Source organism: Rhinolophus sinicus, chromosome 14, assembly GCF_057876585.1.
Source record: "Rhinolophus sinicus isolate RSI-liver-muscle chromosome 14, RSI-T2T, whole genome shotgun sequence".
NCBI lineage: Eukaryota > Metazoa > Chordata > Mammalia > Chiroptera > Rhinolophidae > Rhinolophus > Rhinolophus sinicus.
Genome location: NC_142514.1, coordinates 78,026,422 through 78,045,051, shown reverse-complemented (window position 1 = coordinate 78,045,051; position 18,630 = coordinate 78,026,422). Strand labels below are relative to the sequence as shown.

Here is an 18,630-nt window from a genome sequence, read left to right as displayed (position 1 = left end):
ACCAAAGCGCCAGAAATGCTGGAGGCAGAGCCCCAGTCACTGTCAGGCGTAATAATCCAATGGCAAGCCAGCAGGTGGCAGGCCAAGTAGAAGACCAAAGAACACAGCTGTGAGATTTTTCAGTGTGCTTAGGAAACAGGACAGAATGGCAGCGCTTGGCCAGGTGGACAAGAGGAGTATGACACCAAACTTGCAGTCAAAGTACATGTACACATAAAACACGAGTGGACAGCAAAATCGTTCAGTCCTATGTAGGATCTCTGGTTACACAGAGCAGCATCTGTAACCTCTTCTGCAAAGAGAGATTTGCAACCTCATTCTCAGGCAATACACTCCTTTTGCAGCGGTCACCCAAGCTACTTTGTAACAAAGTCTATTACCTTATGAATTTCTACGAAGCACTATTATCTGCATTTTAATGCGCAGTCTGGTCTGTCTCCGAACAGACATACTATAGACACACATTTCATATACATAATATATATTATTTATTAGAAACACAAATAGGGTATCGACTCCAGATTCTACAATAAGAACTGATTAAAACTGCATAAGTTTGTTTGAAATTGTGGTGGTTTCTACACAATGGTCTATATTACAAGGGAAAAGAAAAATATCGCCACTTCATTAATCCAGGATTTTAGGTTCTGTGGCTTTCTGGAAGAAGTGAGAAGCTGTAGATTTACCGAGGTGACAATGCACCTTGCTAGTTCCTGCTCAGGAGGGGAAAGGAGCTGGCCCAGGAAGCACATGGCATCTGCACACTGGTCTGAGGTCCCGCTGGGCTGCAGCATGTTTGAAAGATGAGGCTGGTGCTGTCTCAGGGCGACCTCGCAGAAAGTTGCTGAGTCCTGCGGATGAAGTGCTGGCTGCCTTTCATGGAAGGGTCATGATCCTGCTCCCCTGGAATGCAGAGGCCAGTGAGTTCAAGCTCCTGTCCCCATGAACCCTCAGGGACCCCACCCTGGGGCTCTTCCTAAGGGACCCACAGGATCTGGTTTATTATGGAATCCAGTCCTGGGAATTATAGTGTACATGGGAGAAAGATGGCCCTAAGTGGAAAGTTCTAGGAAAAATCAAGCACAGCAAGACCCAAAGTTAAAGTAAAAACTTGTTATTTCTGGGCCCACATGCTAAGTCATGTCAGGTGAGAACAAAAGTCAAACTTTATTACTTAAAAAGTTTTCACACTGTAACAGTGTCAAAACAACTTATTAAAACCAAAATAACAAAAATACTACAACAATTTTTAAAAATCACCATAAGCCCACATTTCTGTAATACAAGAAATACTTTTGTAAATTTCACATTTTTTGAAAAGATGTCTTTGGGGTGCTGGACCAAAATAGTGACCCTCAATTTAAGGGAATAAATGGTGGCACTCAGGAGCAGAGCGGTCAGAAGTCGGTAATCTCTGATTTATATATAGAATGCACTAATTTCCTTAGGGATATTAGCAAAATTCTATTTTGTTCCATTATGAAAAATAAATAAATCTATTCTCCATAACACCACCAAGTGATTTATCAAAATACATCTCTCAGAGGACAACTTCAGAATTCATTAATACATGTATGAGCTAACCTTGCTCGTGTCTCACAATTCAATGACTGACTCAAAGTTTTATTCTCCCTTCAAGTCACAATTAATTTCGCTTTCCTGCATGCACCAGGGTTTCCTTATTATTTATTTATTTATTTATTTATTTATTTATTTATTTATTTATTTATTTATGGGAGGAGGGGTGTCAGGTGGGAAGAGAAACATAATTCAGAATGAAGATTCTGAAATCTCATTGTCATGGAGATGTCCTGTAGGAATTAGAAATATGGCTCAGCCAGGGGTCTAGACTAATCACTCAAGAACTTCTGATTGAAGACAGAAAACTACACATAAAATTCCAGGGTGCTGGAATTTCTTTTAGTATCCATGTCACCATAATCTGTACCAAATAATTATATAACAGTATTACAAAAACAGCAGAACCATTTCCAGATGTGAATCTTTAGTAACTCTAGAATTTGAACAGAAACAGGAGAAAATCAAACTTAACTGCATTTTTCACTGCCTAATTTGCCTTTTTCATTGATGATTCAGTAATGGACTCTCAAGGCAGTTTCTGGCAGATGGCATACAGGTACAGGTATCATCAGTAATATGCAGCCACAGACTTTGCTAACGCAATGCTGTCTACCTCTTCATGAAACCTTCCCTGGAAATGACCATACATGTGCTGTATACATGAGACCCACCTCAGATTGAAAGACACAAGTGAAAAGGCGAGCACATCACATAGAAAGTGTCATGAGACAACGTGGCTGGACTGTCCCAGCATGGGAACTAGAAATGGGGTATAAATTCCACAGATAAATCCAATCACAGAGAGGATCAGAAAAACACTACAGCTGAAATCTAGGCTAGAGTGCCCCAAAGTCGGGTGGGGAGAAGTGGGATTGAATAAATCCAGAACCTAAATTATAGTTAAGAAATAACTGCATTTAATTAATTAATTAGCTAATTATTTAATTAATCAATTTTTCAATGTTTATACCAGCTTTATTTATAATTGCCCAAACTTGGATACAACCAAGATGTCCCTCAGGAGGTAAATGGATAATAAACAATAGTACCTCCAGAGAACAGAATATTATTCAGTGCTAAAAAAAATGTGCTATCAAGCCATAAAAAGACATGGAGGAATCTTAAATGCACATTACCAAGTGAAAGAAGCCAATCTGAAAAGGCCAAATACTGTATAATTCCAACTGTATGAGATTCTGGACAACGCAAGAAGATCAGTGATTGCCAGGAGTTAGGAGGTCGGGCAGGAGGGCTAGGTGGAGCACAAAGGATTTTTAGGGCAGTGAAACTACTCTATGAAATTATAGTGGTGGACACATGTCCATGTACATTCATCAAAACCCACAGAATGTGTAACACCAAGAATGAATCCTAATATACAATAGGGACTTTGGGTGATTACGATGTTTTGATATAAGTTCATGAACTGTAGCTAATGCACTGCTCTAGTCAGGAATGCTGCTAGTTGGGGACACTATGCCTATGTGGGGACAATGGGAATATGGGACCTCTCCATACTTTCTGCTCACTTCTGCTGTGAACATAACTGCTCTAAAAATAAAAGTTTATTAAAAAAAGGATGTGAACTCAAGGGCCAAGATTTAATCAACTTAATGATTTTTCCACCACTTTATCCAGGACTTTCTTCAGTAAGACAGGTATGGTTGTGGAGAATGTGATTACTAGTACACATTGGTGTCACTAAGAAATAACTACATTTTAATCAAATGCTTCAATGCCTTAAAAATGCTTAAAGTTATGTCAAAGTTGGGAATGTGGTTCATAGGTAAGACTAAACACACACCTCTATATTCTGCCAAGTACAAGAGACAATGGAAAAAAAAAAGAAAAAGGACATGAATGGTTTCAAAGGTCAAAGAATAAAACTGTACATGAGGCATACAAACCTGAGTACGGATACAAACCACATCACTACTACACACTCACTAGAATTAGGAGCTGTTCCAGAGTAAAATGCAGACTGACCACGCTGTTGTCCTAACACAGCCTGGCCACTGCTTGATGTTCTCCAAATAGCAGGTGGTATGGCCTGAGAACCAGCAGAAAATAATGTTCCAGATGATACAAATCCAAAACCTGGGGTATTTGGCTGGCTGGCACCTTGACTTTGTCCAAATGTTGGGGTCTGGTTCACACCAAATGATGGACTGGCCGGTGGTGCTGAGGGTCCACGGTCCACGATAAACGAGTAACCTAGAGGCCCAAATAAACACTTAAATCACCACGGCAGCTAAAATGAGATAGATAATCCCCAAGAAATCTCCATTAACTCAAAAGCAAATTTCAATCTTCATTTCAAACTCTTACCACATGAAACAAATGCTACCAAGCTTTGAGTGATGATTCTAAGAATTGCAGGAACACAATTCTCTCTACCACTATTTAATAAAACCGAGTCTATAGAAACAAAAACTTCTATAACAAGACCTCTGACCTTCGCAGTCAAATTTTTTAAATGAAAGGAATATGTCTAAGACAACAGCTGATCTCGTATCAGAAATTTAGCACATGGCAGGAATCAGCTAATGCTGTAATCATGAATATACTGCATAATGAGGTCTAATGTCTAATAAAATAAACCCCAGTGTCTGGTTACTTATGACTAGCATTGCAAACAACACTCATGGAAAAACGAAAGATAACGCTGTTGCTGAGATTAGAAAAAACTGCTTCCAACAGTTAATTATATCAAATTTGAACCAAAATATACATTGTGTCACATGGCGAATAACTCCACCATCGTGGATATGCATGACCTAAGGGCACCCATGCTATTTTGTGATAACTTGCTGCATTATTTCTAAGAGTTGACATACTTATAACTAAAGACAATCCAAGCACAACATGCATGGGTATGTTTTTCTTTGGTAAAAGTACCTGCAGCGCTAGGCGTGGTTGCAGCTCCAAAGTTGAAACCAGACCTTGCAGTATTACTACTGCCGCCTCCTGCACCAGAGTCACACGGGGTAACAGCTGTACCCTTCCTGGAGGTGGTTGCCGATTTGCTCTCTTTAGTGAACAGCAGAGACTGAGACATAATGGATCTGGCAGAGTTGCTGAAGACCGAGCTGCCCTCACTGCTGGCCTGTCCATACACAGAGGCAGCCACCGCCGCCCTGGAGGAGGATGTGGAACTGCCAAATATGCTGCCAGTAGCTGAAGTAGCTGGTGGACCTGAATTAGAGGAAATGTTCAAGAAACTAAAATCAGGCTTTGCAGAACCTTGTTCTGGACTAACAGAAATTAAGAAACAAACAAAAATCTTTAACAAGTAATCGGAGAAAGCATTTTTTCCTACCCTACAATCTAAGAATTCATTAGAAAACAACTCTTTTTTATACACATTCATCAAATGGGCATCTGCTCTATTAAATGTGGGTATAATCACAAACATCCATCTCTTCCTTTACGGCTTATGGATTTTCTGTCTTACACAGGAAAACCTTCATCCCTCAGATTAATAGAAATAAACATATGCCTTAGATGGAAACCTAACCTAATACTGTGTTTGGATAGCAAGTTCACATAGGGGCAGATGGTTTTACTTTAGTCAATTTGATTTTGCAATTTCTGTTGGCAGGCTTATGACTTCAACTGGTCAAAATGAGAGCCAATTTCCTCTGCAGCATTCATTGATAAATGCATTCTCTGTGCACTAATTTTTAACTCTACCTTCATGACATAATTAAATTCTAAATATATGTGCATTTGTTTCCTGTACAGTTATTGTGACTAGACTGTTTTAATTAGTGTAGCTTTACAGTATGGTTTGCTACTTACTAAGTCAAATCTGTCTGTGTGCCTGCCCCTCTCCCCAAGATTTTTTGTGCATTTTCCCTTCCATATGAGTTTTAGAAGTAGCTCTGCTTGCCAAGTTCCATAAAAATCCCTCTACGAACCAAAATTATATTAGGGTGAAACTGGGAGGGAGAGGAATGTTCTCACTCAGGAACAAGTGTTAAATATGTCTTTATGTCAGCATGTGACAGGTTCTATAGCTATTACACAATATAAAAGAGAAGTGTTAGAAAATACAAATAAGATATGTTGTCTAACTATTTAGTGCTGATTTGGAGAAAGGCTACTGATTGTTATATGATGATCGTGAATCCATCTGCCTTCCTGAAGACTTTTGAAAAACTTCTTCTAATAATGTGTCAGTTCTAGTACTGTGTAGAGACAGGGCTGGTCACATTACAGGGTGGGTCACATGGCATGATTGACAGAAAACGGAGCACGTTGGCTCACTCTCAAGTCACTATATGGGAGCCATTCATTCTGGAACCCCCACTTATCTAAATTATCTCTAGCTGCTATCACTTCTTCCTGTTACCTGAGCTCTCAGTTTTATTGGTACGTTCTCTTCCATCTGGCCAATAAAATTGTTCCCTGAGGTTCCACCTTTGGTGCACTACTCATCTTACCAGCAAACATCCGCTCGGATGATTTTAATCACCAACAAAACAGTTTCCTGACTTGTGCCTACAATCCATACTTCTGAGCTTCAACCCCATGGTCTCTTTCCACTATTCACCTGATTAATTCATCTAGATGGGTTGTCTTCCCTGACATATTTCTGAAACTTTCTTCATTCTCTTTTCCTGATTAGCCATCTGCTGCTATTCTAGTTCAAGCTCCCCTTATTTCTTGAATAAGAGTCTTCTTATTGAGACGTCTGGTCTTGGTCCCTTAAATCCATCCATCCAAGAAGCAACCAGTGGCATGATATTCCTGTGTGGCTAGTCCTTTAAAAAATTAATTGTTCCAAAGTTTTATTGCTGCCACTTCCTGAAGGTAGCAGACCTCAGTTTCAGGCTGTCTTCTCCTATTCACTCTGCTCACTCACTTTCCGTCACTTTTATTCCCATGATGTATTCAAAAAGCATGGCTAATGACTCCCAGGTTTGTACCTCTAGACCCGAGGGTCCATTATCAGTATATCCAAAGGCCTCACGTGTATCTGAAAGTCAATGTCAGCAGCTTGAATCAACATGTCTTCCACTGCACCTTATTCTACATCCTCACCCTTATGTGATTTCCTTCGCGCACATCACCATTATCGTTGCCTGTATCATCCACACAACTTCCTAATCTGTCCACTGGTCTCCAAATTTTGTCACCTCCAGATCTGTGCTTCAAAAAGCTACCAAGTGACTTATCAAAATACAAGTTTGACCACATCACTCCTCTACTTAAAAAGATTTTAAGTAGAACTCACAGGATGAGTTCAAAGTTCATCAATACATGTATGAGCTTCCTTTGCTTGTGTCTCACAATTCAATCAAAGTTTTATTCTCCCTTCAACTCACAATTAATTTCACTGTCCCACATGCATCAGGGCTTCCTTATTATTATTTTTTTTTCTTTTTTAGGGGAGAAGGGTGTCAGGTGGGAAGAGAAAGATAATTCAGAATGAAGATTCTGAAATCTCATTGTCATGGAGATGTCAGGTAGGAATTAGAAATATGGCTCAGCCCTTGTGTTCAGACAGGGTTTTAAGGTAATAACTCAAGAGCGTGTTATTGTAGAGATTAAACTACACATAAATGCTAGGATGCTCATATCATGTTTTTTTTAGTGTCCATTTCATCATGTATCTGTACTAAACCACTATATCATTATATATAATTATACAAATATTATATGAAAATGATCATGAAGAATAAGAAACTTCAGATAAGAATGCATACAAAGAGGAAATATATGGTAGGCTGATTAACACACAGCCTGTCCTATCATAACTTGCAAATCTAGCCCCAAGAATATCATTTTAACCTCAGGATGGATTAGAAAACTTAAGATGCATGAGGAAATGCTCATCCAAAACATTTAAAATATTCAGGTGTTCTTAGTGGTTAGACAGAGAATAAAGTAAAATTTTCTACTGAAGTAATGAGCAAAATCCTTCCGAATGGTTAAAAACATACCTGGTTTTTCACACATACAGGACACACATTTCTCGTCTTCAGCATTATTATATAAACAGCACAGTGGACATTGCCAAGACCTCACAGGCCTTTTGAATTTCTTTCTTAAGGCACCAGTGGTCACAGTGCAGCCTGAAGATGAAGAGGCCACGGTTACAGCACTTTCTGAAGCCACTGGCAATGTAAGGACTCGCTTAATACCAGTTGCAGATTTCAGTGTTTCACTAGCTGCACATTTTATCACTTCCAGTTGATTTTGCACTAAGAAGGTATCACAATCCCGAGTTCCTACCACTGGTTTAAATTTGTCTCCCAAACCTGTCTCCAGTGCACAAAGAGTTGCTCTGCCACTTCCACTTGGTGTTCTAATTCCAATCTGCTGAGCAGAAGTGTTTGGTGGAAATTTCCTTGCTTGACAGGCGATGCACTTGTTGTCTGTAACTTTGTTCGGGAGTAGACAAATGTCACACTGCCACGGCGATCTAGCTTTTAAACTTTCTGAAAGCCTCATTCCACCAGGAGAAAAGCTACTTATTGCTGGTCTTGTGTATACAACAGCGTCTGTGGTGGTAGGCTGAGCCTCAAGAGAATCTGTCTTTGGTGATGTGAAACCTACCGTGGGGGGAAAGAGGAGTGAAAAGAATAAGGTAGGGAAGGCTTTCCTATCAAAACATTAACTGAAATGTTATTACTAGGAGAAAAACATATCGACCTTATTGCTGATTTATTACAATCCATTATGTACTACTCAAGAGGTGGTTTTCACCGAGTACTATTTATTCATCACATAATTAACAACTGACACTTAGACCTAATTAAAATCTATGACAGATGCTTTATTTATAAGATATCACCTTCTTCCTCTCAAAGTTTCTACTTATTATAATTCAACCAATACCTAAGTTTAGGCTTTAATTTGTAGTAATGTACTGACCTATGCTACTGTCATCTATTTTTCCTACACTATGTTTTGCCTTCCTGATGTCTGATCTACATACAGTATATTTATAGCTTTTTTCCCTCATCTGTCTCTCCTTTCAAGTGGCTATATAAAATAACTCCAGTATCTCTTATCTTTGAATTTTATCCAGTTATAATCCACTATTGTGGTATCCTCTACTTTTGGTCAAACCAGCTGAGTTGTGTAGATACGGTCAAGGTACAGATGTCCCTTAAAAATACAACAGAGTAGAAAGAATTATTTTTAATTCTATTAAACTCTATAGACCTTTACAATAGTAACAGTTCAGTGACAAATATGATAACCAATTCCAACAGCCATGTATCAAACCACCTGGTAAGTCCAAGTCCCAGCAATATGAAAATTATTAAGACCCGGTCAATCCTAATGAGCACAAGCTCATGTTACTCAAATCCATGCGTACACACCGTGACCAAACAGTGATTCCAACAGAATTGCCTCAAGTGACTCTACACTTATAATCTCAGAGCCTTTCACATTGTTACACATGGTATAACCAGAAAAGGTGTATTTAGACAACTAAGGTATTTATGTAGAACCATGGAATAACAGGAAGAAAAAAGTTTTTGTGCTACCAAAAACTGCTATCATTGAATGGATACACTGAAATTACACTTTATTTGTGGGAATGACACTTCAATCCTTTACTTTGAGCTAATTAACTTTTCTTTCACTCATACCAACAAATTCAGAGACCCGTTTCTTCAGCCTTTATCACCACAGGAAAAGAAAAGCGGAGGGGAAGAAGACATAGAAGGCTGTTAAGAGATCAGTGTAGTAGTTTGTTAACCATTAATTTGAGTCCCTAAGGTTGGCAAAATGTTAACCATGTCAAAGTATTATAGATTTCTATTCTTTCACTTTTTCAGATTTTCCCAATTTTTCCCCTCAAAAGAACATATGACTCAAAAATTTTAATATTTAAAAAAAGTTAAAAGGGGAGAGGAATGGGCATTATGAATGCAAAGTGGAACTTATATGTAGATAAACTATACGAATTTGATGCTTACCTACTACTTGGTTCATTCTACTATGGGCATTCAGGAGTTCTACTGTATCTGCATAAAATCACCTGAATTACTGAAACTTCTACAGGCAATATACTCACTTATAAAATGAGAGGACTAGACTGAAAAAATGTAATTCTTCTAAATCATGCTGTAGAAGTCAACCTTACTTTGAAATTCCTATTCAATTATATATGAACATATCTACTAGGCCTAAACTCCCTGAGCTACTAGATTCTCTTAGAAACACTACTACATTCTTACAGTACACATCACAATTGAACTTGTGACTATCCTCTTTCATTTTCATACTGAAAACATATTCCTATTTGAGGATTTCTAGTCATTGACTTCAAATTATTACCTACTATTTTTATTCTATGCTAGACTGTCTCTATTAATATGTAATTCATTGTCTTATTCTATACTTGCTTCATAGTCTCCTTTTATCTTTCCCCTCAGAGATTTCATTATCGTGCAAAGTCTTTGAATTCTAAAGAAATAGTTTCTAAGATATTTCCCTCAAAATGAGTACATCTGACTACATCTACATTCAGAGTCAATTGCCTATGAAATTAGCCATAATTTTTAAAAAGTCTAATGTATACCAAAAATGACATTAAATAAGATCATGAGTTTATATTTAAAATTTCAAAGTATCTCAAAGGTAGCCATTATCTCACCAGGGTTTTTTAAAACATCTAGGACACTTCCTTCTTTCAAGATTATAGCAGGTCTAAAAGGGCTTCCACGATCTTCACCTAGCTGTTTCTTACAGCTTGAACTCTTCACTGAAATGTTATCTTGAGCTGTATTTGTTTTAATTATGAAAAATATTATGTCAAAAAGAGCACTGGACTCAAGTTAAGTGTATTAAAAAGAACTTTCAAAGATAATTTGGATGAAATTCTAAACCATTATGGAAAAAGTCACTGTAATTCAAAGAAAGTGAACAAATTTAAAAGAACAGGGTTAAGTTGCCATTACAAGGAAGTAAAAATACTATTTCCCACACTGTCCATCTCTCCTTCGACAGACAAAAAATAGAAGCTATAATTATTACACAAATAATTTTACTGGGAATCAAGAAAACCAAGCTGAAACACCGAAGAAGGAATGGCAACTAGCTAAAACGGATGATACATTGAATGAAATATATAACGAATACACAGAAATTTACAATATTGGTCAAAAACCTTAAAAAACACATTCAGCTAAGCAAGTTATTTCATTTCTAGAAATTCACCCTATGACTGAAAATATCCTTCAGTTATGTTGACAACCTGGATGATAAATGCTCAATGCGAGGCTAGTTATATACTTTACAGAACACTAACATGATGGAATGCTGTACAGCCACAAAAATCATTCTTAAAAACATTGTTATGAAGGGTCCAAGATGGCGAATTAGGTAAATGCTATACCTCCTGCATGACAGGATCACACTAAATAAATTATAGAACAACAAACTCCAACAATCATCTGAAGACTAACTGAACAGAAACACTATAGCTAAGGATATAAAGAAGAGGCCACGTTGAGACTGCTAGGAAGGGCAGAGACATGAAACCGGCTGACCCCAAGCTCACAGATAGAGGTAGAATACTGGGACAGACACCCCACTGGAGAAGGTCCCCTCCAGAAGAGGAAGGTGACCCAGCCCCATACTGGGCTTCCCCAGCCCAGGGTTCTTGTGCCAGGAATAGGACTTCCCACAGAGCCAGGACACTGTTGGCTCACTCTGTGAGACAGTAGGCAGGCGGAAACCCAGATGTCCTCTTAAAGGGCTTATGCACAGACACATTCACTTTGTATCCCAAAGAGGGGTGACAACTTGAGAGGTGCCAGAGATATACAGGAAAAGACTTAGATATATGGCTTCTGAGTGAGGGCTGGAGGCACAGCAGGTATTATCTCATTGTGGACACTGCCTCACGTGTTACCTACAGGAGGGATCCATCTTTTCTGGAAATCTCCATCAAAGAGCCAAATCTCAGACAGCATTGATCTGGTAGAATCTCCACCACACAGAGCTAGTGCTGCATCACCAACGGCACTCTCAACTTCTGCTACACTATCTAGCCTTCACACATAAGAAGGCTCTCTCAAAGGATGAGCCCTGTGGGTAGCTGGCAGATGGAAACAGGCCTATGGGACCCTGGGCCTTTTGCTAAGCTGTCCCAGACCACTACTCTTGGCAGCTCTCCTCGGTTCACAGCGAGCCATGCCCACACACCTCCAAGTCCAGTACTGGCAGGAGCCAAATACATATAGCTTTGGGAATCCTACCAGGGAACTGCGAGCCAGTACCAGGCAATGCTGAAATGGGCCTACACAGGAACCCCTGTAAAGAAACACCACACAAAACATACCAAGACCAGCCTCAGACCACACCAGAGCATTACCTGGTTAGCCCCACAAGTGGCACACTCTAAGAGGTGGTATCAACAGACACAGAGCCCACAGCGTAGATTCCCCCTCTCAGTGGTCAGCCACCAGAAAGCAGTTCATTCACTATGGTCAAAGCCAATCCTCACAATCAGTCAACCTGGGAGTCAGTTCCAACCACTGAAGCAACAAAAGCAATGCAGGTTAACCTACAACAGGAGAACACACTCAAGGGAAACCTTGGAACACACACACAGGTGATCGGGGACATTGTGCCATAAAACCGCAGCACACATACTACATAGGTCATCGAGAAAAGACTGAGAGACATAGCAGATCTACCTAATACACAGAAGCAAACACAGAGAGGCAGCTAGAGTGAAGAAACAAAGAAACATGTCCCAAATAAAGAACAGGAGAAACCTCCAGAAACTGAACTAAATGAAATGGAAGAAACCAACCTTCCAGAGTAGAGTTTAAAACACTTGTTGTAAGAATGCTTAAGGAACACAGTGAGAATTTCAACAAAGATACAAGAAGCATAAAGACAGCCGTATAAAGCATAAGAAAGAACCACTCAGAAATAAAAAATACAATAAGTGAAGTGAACACTACACTAGCAGGAATCAAGCACAGATCAAATGAAGCAGACAACTGAATCAGCAATGTAGAAGACCATGAAGCAGAAAACACCCAATCAGAACAACCACAACAAAAAACAAAGATTTTTTATGGGACCGGTGAGATAACATCAAGTGTTAACAACATTTACATCATAAGAGCACCAGAGGGGAAAAAGGGGGAGCAAGGGGTCAAGAACCTATTTGAAGAAATAATGACTAAAACCTTTCCTAACCTGGTGAAGGAAATAGATATACAAGACCAGGAGGCACAGAGAACTCCAAAAAAGAGGAAACCCAAACCCAGACACAGCAGAATAAAAAAGGCAAAGGTTAAAGACAAGGAAAGATTCCAAAAGCCAAGAGAAAGATAACCCATTACTTACAAGGGAGTTACCATAGGCTGTCAGCTGATTTCTGAACAGAAGATATGCAGGCCAGAAGAGAGTTCAAGGAAATAATCAAAGTTAAGGGAAAACACAGGCCTACAACAAGACTACTGTACACAGGAAGGCCATCATTTAAAACTGAAGAAGAGACAGAGAGCTTCCCAGAGGAGAAAAAGGTAAAGAATTCATTATGACCCAGCCAATCTTAAAAAAAAATGTGAAAAGGATGTCTCTAAGCAGAAGAAAGGAGGAAAAAACCAGATGAAGATAAAAAGTATGACTCAAGATGGCAATACCTCTGTACCTATCAATAATCACATTGAATGTAAATGAATTAAATACTCCAATGAAAAGACATAAGGTAGCTGAATAGATACGAAAACAGAACCCATACATATGCTGTTTAAAAGAAACCCACCTCAGATTGAAATTCACTCACGGACTGAAAGTAAAGGGATGGAAAAAGACATTTCATGCAAATGGAAATGGAAAAAAATGCTGGGGAAATGATATTTATATCAGACAAAGTAGACTTTAAAATGAAGAGTCTAATGAGAGACAAAGAAGGACATTACATAATAATAAAAATGATCAATCTAACAAAAGGACATCACCCTAGTAAACGTTTATGCACCCTTCATAGGGGCAACTAAATAGATAAAACAAATACTGAATGACATAAAGGCAGACATTGACGGTGACACTATCAGAGTAGGAGACTTTAACGCTCGACTGACACAAATGGACAAATCTTCCAGACAGAAAATCAACAAGGGAACAGAGGCTTTCAATGACACACTTGACCAGATGGATTTAATTGACATTTTTAGAGGATTTCCCCCCAAAGCACCATAATATACGTTCCTTTCAGGTACACATGGAACATTTACCAAGATAGTCCATGTTAGGCCACAAAACAATTCTCAATAAATTTAGGAACACTGAATTCATATCAAGTGTCTTCCCTAACCACAACGGTGTGAAACTAGATATTAATTATAAGAAAAAATGAAAAACACATGGAGCTAAATAATATGGTTCTAAGCAATGAATGGGCCAACAATTATATCAAGGAAGAAATGAAAAGATACCTTGAGACAAATGAAAACAAAAATACAACAACATAGATAAAGCAGTCCTAAAAGGAAAATTCATAGCTATGCAAGCCTGCCTCAAGAAATAAGAAAAATGTCAAATAAATAGTCTAACTTTACACGTAGGGGAACTAGAAAAGGAAGAGCAAACAAAGTCCAAAGTGAGTAGAAGGAAGGAAATAATAAAGATCAGAGCAGAAATAAATGAAATAGAGACTGAAAAACACAACAAAAGATCAATGAAAACAAGAGCTGGTTTCTTTGAGAGATAAACAAAATTAACAACACTTTTATTAAAACTTTAAATTAACAAGACTGACCAAGTAAAAAAGGGAGATGACCCAAATATAATTTCACAAATGTAAGAGAAGTGACCACAGACACCACAGAAACACACACACACACACACACACACACACACACACACACACACACAACACAGAAAATACTACAAGCAACTAAACACCAAAAAGGTGGACAATCTGCAAGAAATGGATAAATTCCTACAAGCATGCAATCATCCAAGGCTGAAAAAGAAACAGAAAATCTGAATAGATGAAATCAAATCAGTAATCAACAAGCTCCCAACAAATAAAAGTCATGGACCAAATGCCTTCACCGGTGAAATTTATCAAACATTCAAAAAACAGTTAACACCTATTCTCCTCAAAATATTCTAAAAAATCCAAGAAGGTAAAAGCCTCCTGACTCATTTAATAATGCCAACATTACCTTGATTCCAAAACCAGACAAAGCATTAAAAACACAAAACAACAACAACAACCTACAGCAGGTATCACTAATGAAGATAAGATTCCAAAATCCTCCAAAAAATATTAACAAATCAAATTCCACAATATATTAAAAGATCATAAACCACAATCAAGTGGGATTCATTCCTGCTATGCAAGGTTGGTTCAATATCCTCAAATCAGTTAACATTATGCAACACATACAGGGAATGAAAAATAAAAATCATATGGTCATATCAATAGATACAGAAAAAGCCTTTGACAAAATTGAGCATCCATTTATGATAAGAACTCTCAGCAAATGTGGAAGAGTAGGAACACATCTCAACACACGAAAAGCCACATATGTATGGCTAACCCACAACTAATATCATACTCAACAAGGAAAAAGTAAAAGCATTCTCCTTAAGATCAGGGACAAGACAAGGATGCCCACTTTCACCCTTTTATCCAACATAGCACTAGAAGTCCTAGCCAGAGCAAGCAGACAAGAAAAACAAATAAAAGGTCTCTAACCAACAAACAAAGTAAAACTGTCATTATTTGCAGATGAAATGGTACTATTTAAAGAGAACATCAAAGACTGAGTAATGAGTATTGGGGATTCAGTCGACCATTACACTTCTGAGAATGTTTGAAATGCTCTATCATAAAATATAAATACCCAGGTTTTTCTTCTTCAGTAACACCAATTAAAAAGCAGTTACCAAAAAATCCTGCCTACCCTTACACCTCACACCATGAACAAAAGTTAACTGAAAATGGATAAATGATCTAAATATAAGGACTAAACAGTAACACTCTTAGAAGAAAACTTAGGAGGTATGTCTTCATGATGGTGGAATTTTGGCAATGGATTCTTAGATATGACACCAAAAGAAAAAGCCAAACAAAATTTGAACTTCAATAAAATCATAAAACTCTGTGAATCTAGGGACATTACCAAGGAAGTGTGAAGACAGTATCAAAATAATACGTTGCATTGGAGAAATTACTTACAAGTCATATGTCTGATAAGGACATAGTATCCACACTATCAAAAATGCTTGCATCTAGCAACAAAGAGACAAACTAATTTAAAAATGGGCAATAAACTTGAACACACTTTTCCCCAAGAAGATAGACAATAGGCTAACAGGCACATGGAAACAGGCTCAACACCACTGATCACTAGGGGAATGTGAATCAAAACCACAATAAAGCATTGCTTCACAACCACTAGGACAGTTATAATACAAAATAGAAAAATAATAAATGTGGTGAGAAGGTGAAGAAATTAGAACCAACATATATTCCAAATGGGAATGTAAATAAGCCAGCTGCTGAGAAAACCAGTTTTGTGGTGCCTCAGAAAATTATATATACAACTACCATCTGACCCTTTAACTCCATCCCTAGATATACACTGAAACTACTGGGCCCAGTATTCAAAAAAATACACGTACCTGCATATTCACAGCAGCGCTGTCCACAACAGCCCAAAGGTGGAAATAGCCCAAACGTCCATCAATGGATGCACAGAGGAGTTTTAGTATATCCATACAATGGAGTATTATTCAGCCATAATCGGAATGAAGGACTGATACATAATACAAAGTGGGTGAGCCACAAGCAACAAATGGCACGGTATGCCTCCAGAATAGGCAATACACAGAAACAAAACACAGATGGGTGGCTGACAGGATTTGTGGGGAAGGGGAAATGGAAAGCAACTGTTGAATGGATACAGGTTTCCTTTGGGAGTTATAAAAATGTTTGGAAGTAGACAGAGGTGGTGGCTGCACAACATTGAGAATATACTTAATCACACTGAATTAGTCTTTTAAAACAATTAATTGTATCTTATGTCTATTTCACCTCAATAACAAAAATATGCAAAACACCAGACTTACCTCTCATATCAATGTGAAAGGAAACATACGCTTTCATCACTTTATCATATTCTACCTTCCTTTATAATCAAAATTAAATTGCGTTTAGTAATTTAAGATTAATTGTAAGGATGCCCTGAAGTGTACTCAAAATGATGGATAAAGAACATATTGGAAAATTTTGCTGCTGTCACAAAGTAGTTAATCATGACTTCCACATTTTCAATCAGCTTCTTAATGACAGATGTGGTGAGAATCGGGTGTCAAAGCGAGAATACACAATTATCACCATTATATATATGTCACTCCTAATGCCTTAAAAATCTGGGAATTTCCCCAGATGTATTGAAACACAAAACTTGTTTGACAAATCGTTACTCATTCAACTAACATTAGTAAAGCATTAATAAAAATTGAGAAGGATTTTAAAGGCCTTTTCTCAAGAACAAGACATGGAAATAGTAATTGAATAGATTCATTCCTCTTGAATTTAAACTTACATTAAAGAAAAAAAAAAAAACTTTGTGCAAAGATTACACCTGAAATGTACTTGTTACATTTTCTTAAGCAGAGCTGTTGCCTTCAAAGAAAAATAGGATTGCAAACACACCTGTCAAATCTCACTTTGTGCCACTCTCAGAATCTATGTTCTATCTTGTACATCATCCAAAGACAAACACCCCCACCTCAGCACATAGTCAAATAAACACTTCTGGATGGGGCAAAAGAACATACCTGATGTCCCTCACTCAACACATTCTGTCACTGCAGCTACCTCACCCCCATAAAAATATCACTCAGCGTCTTCCTACTGCATTCACGGTAACTTCCAATTCTTTAGTATAGCATTCAAGAATTTTTAGAATTTAAAGCTACGTCTCAAACTCTTGACAAACTATTTGCAATTTTCAAACTATGTCATGCTTTTTCTCTTGTTTCTGTACCCTTGCATTTGCTGTTCATTTCTTTGGTAAAATGCTCAAAAATTCTCGACCTTAAGTAACTCAGTCAGGATGATTCTCCAGTTCCAAAACACCAAACACTTGAAAGGAAACTACTACTATCACAACAAAATCCTATTGATGAACTAATTATCTGATTATTTGTTTTATTTCCCTCAATTATGTCCATTTCTTGAGTTTACATATTCTGAACAGAGGCCTATTTGCAGAGGCAAGCATAACCTTGACACGTAAAAATGCTTGTGGACTGAACAGTAAATCTAAAGATGGAATGCACTGCAATTATCAGGTAGACAAACCTTGAATTTCTTAGAAGGAGAGTTCATTTATAATGATACACTGTCACCTTATTTTGACTAAACAAAGACAATGGTTGAATTTGCTGTTGTCACTATCCCCCTCACAACCAACCTGTAACACTGACATTTAGGGAGCTATGTATCTCTGAGGTTAATTACTAAAAAGCATTGTCAAAAAGTTGATATTAGCTACTGTTTGCTTTTCTGAGCTAATTCCATTCAAATGAAGGCATTTATAGGAATTCCCAAAGGTTAAAGAATTTGAAATACAAATCAAATATCTCTAACTATTTTTATGTAAAATTTTATGAGAAATTTTTACTCACCTGAACTACTTGTAATTGGTCCTGAATTACTACTAGAGCCAGAAAGTTCTGCTGTTTTTACAACAGGCACCGTAATTGTAAGTCCAATCTGTCAAGAGAAAAGTGATCCTTCAAGTGTCAAATTAGTTTTAAGCAAATCTCAAATATAGAGATTTGTCATTCCAAGCCAAAAATACATTTAGTTTTACTTGTTCTAAGATTCACAGTTTTTCATATTTTACAATCTCTAAAATTGGGATGCTTCTTATAAGGAGAGGTGTGTCATAGCATAATAGCCATGGTTTTAATTTTTTAGGTATGTTCTTAGGCAGTACATAATGCTCAATTCTGGGTTTTAAGTGTCACTTTTTAATAAAAAATATGAGACCTTTGGACAATGTATAGATGTCAGGCATGCAGCACGGAAACCAC

At 37.7% G+C, this 18,630-nt stretch overlaps 1 protein-coding gene across 3 annotated transcripts in view; it reads right to left on the bottom strand.

Moving 5' to 3' along the window:
* Window positions 1-464: 464 nt before the first annotated feature.
* The window catches only part of LOC141572141 (nuclear pore complex protein Nup153-like), a 45,199-nt gene continuing 27,033 nt past the window's right edge, over window positions 465-18,630 (bottom strand). For 2 of the 3 annotated variants that reach the window (XM_088791357.1, XM_088791358.1), the window contains 5 exons: window positions 18,220-18,307; window positions 7,530-8,141; window positions 4,480-4,776; window positions 3,529-3,795; window positions 465-903 (listed from right to left, as the gene is read on the bottom strand). In XM_088791357.1, coding sequence (XP_088647483.1) covers window positions 821-903; window positions 3,529-3,795; window positions 4,480-4,776; window positions 7,530-8,141; window positions 18,220-18,307 — 1,347 coding nt within the window. In that variant the 3' untranslated portion in view covers window positions 465-820. The remainder of the gene's footprint in view (window positions 904-3,528; window positions 3,796-4,479; window positions 4,777-7,529; window positions 8,142-18,219; window positions 18,308-18,630) is intronic. The other variant, XM_088791359.1, reaches the window with a different exon arrangement.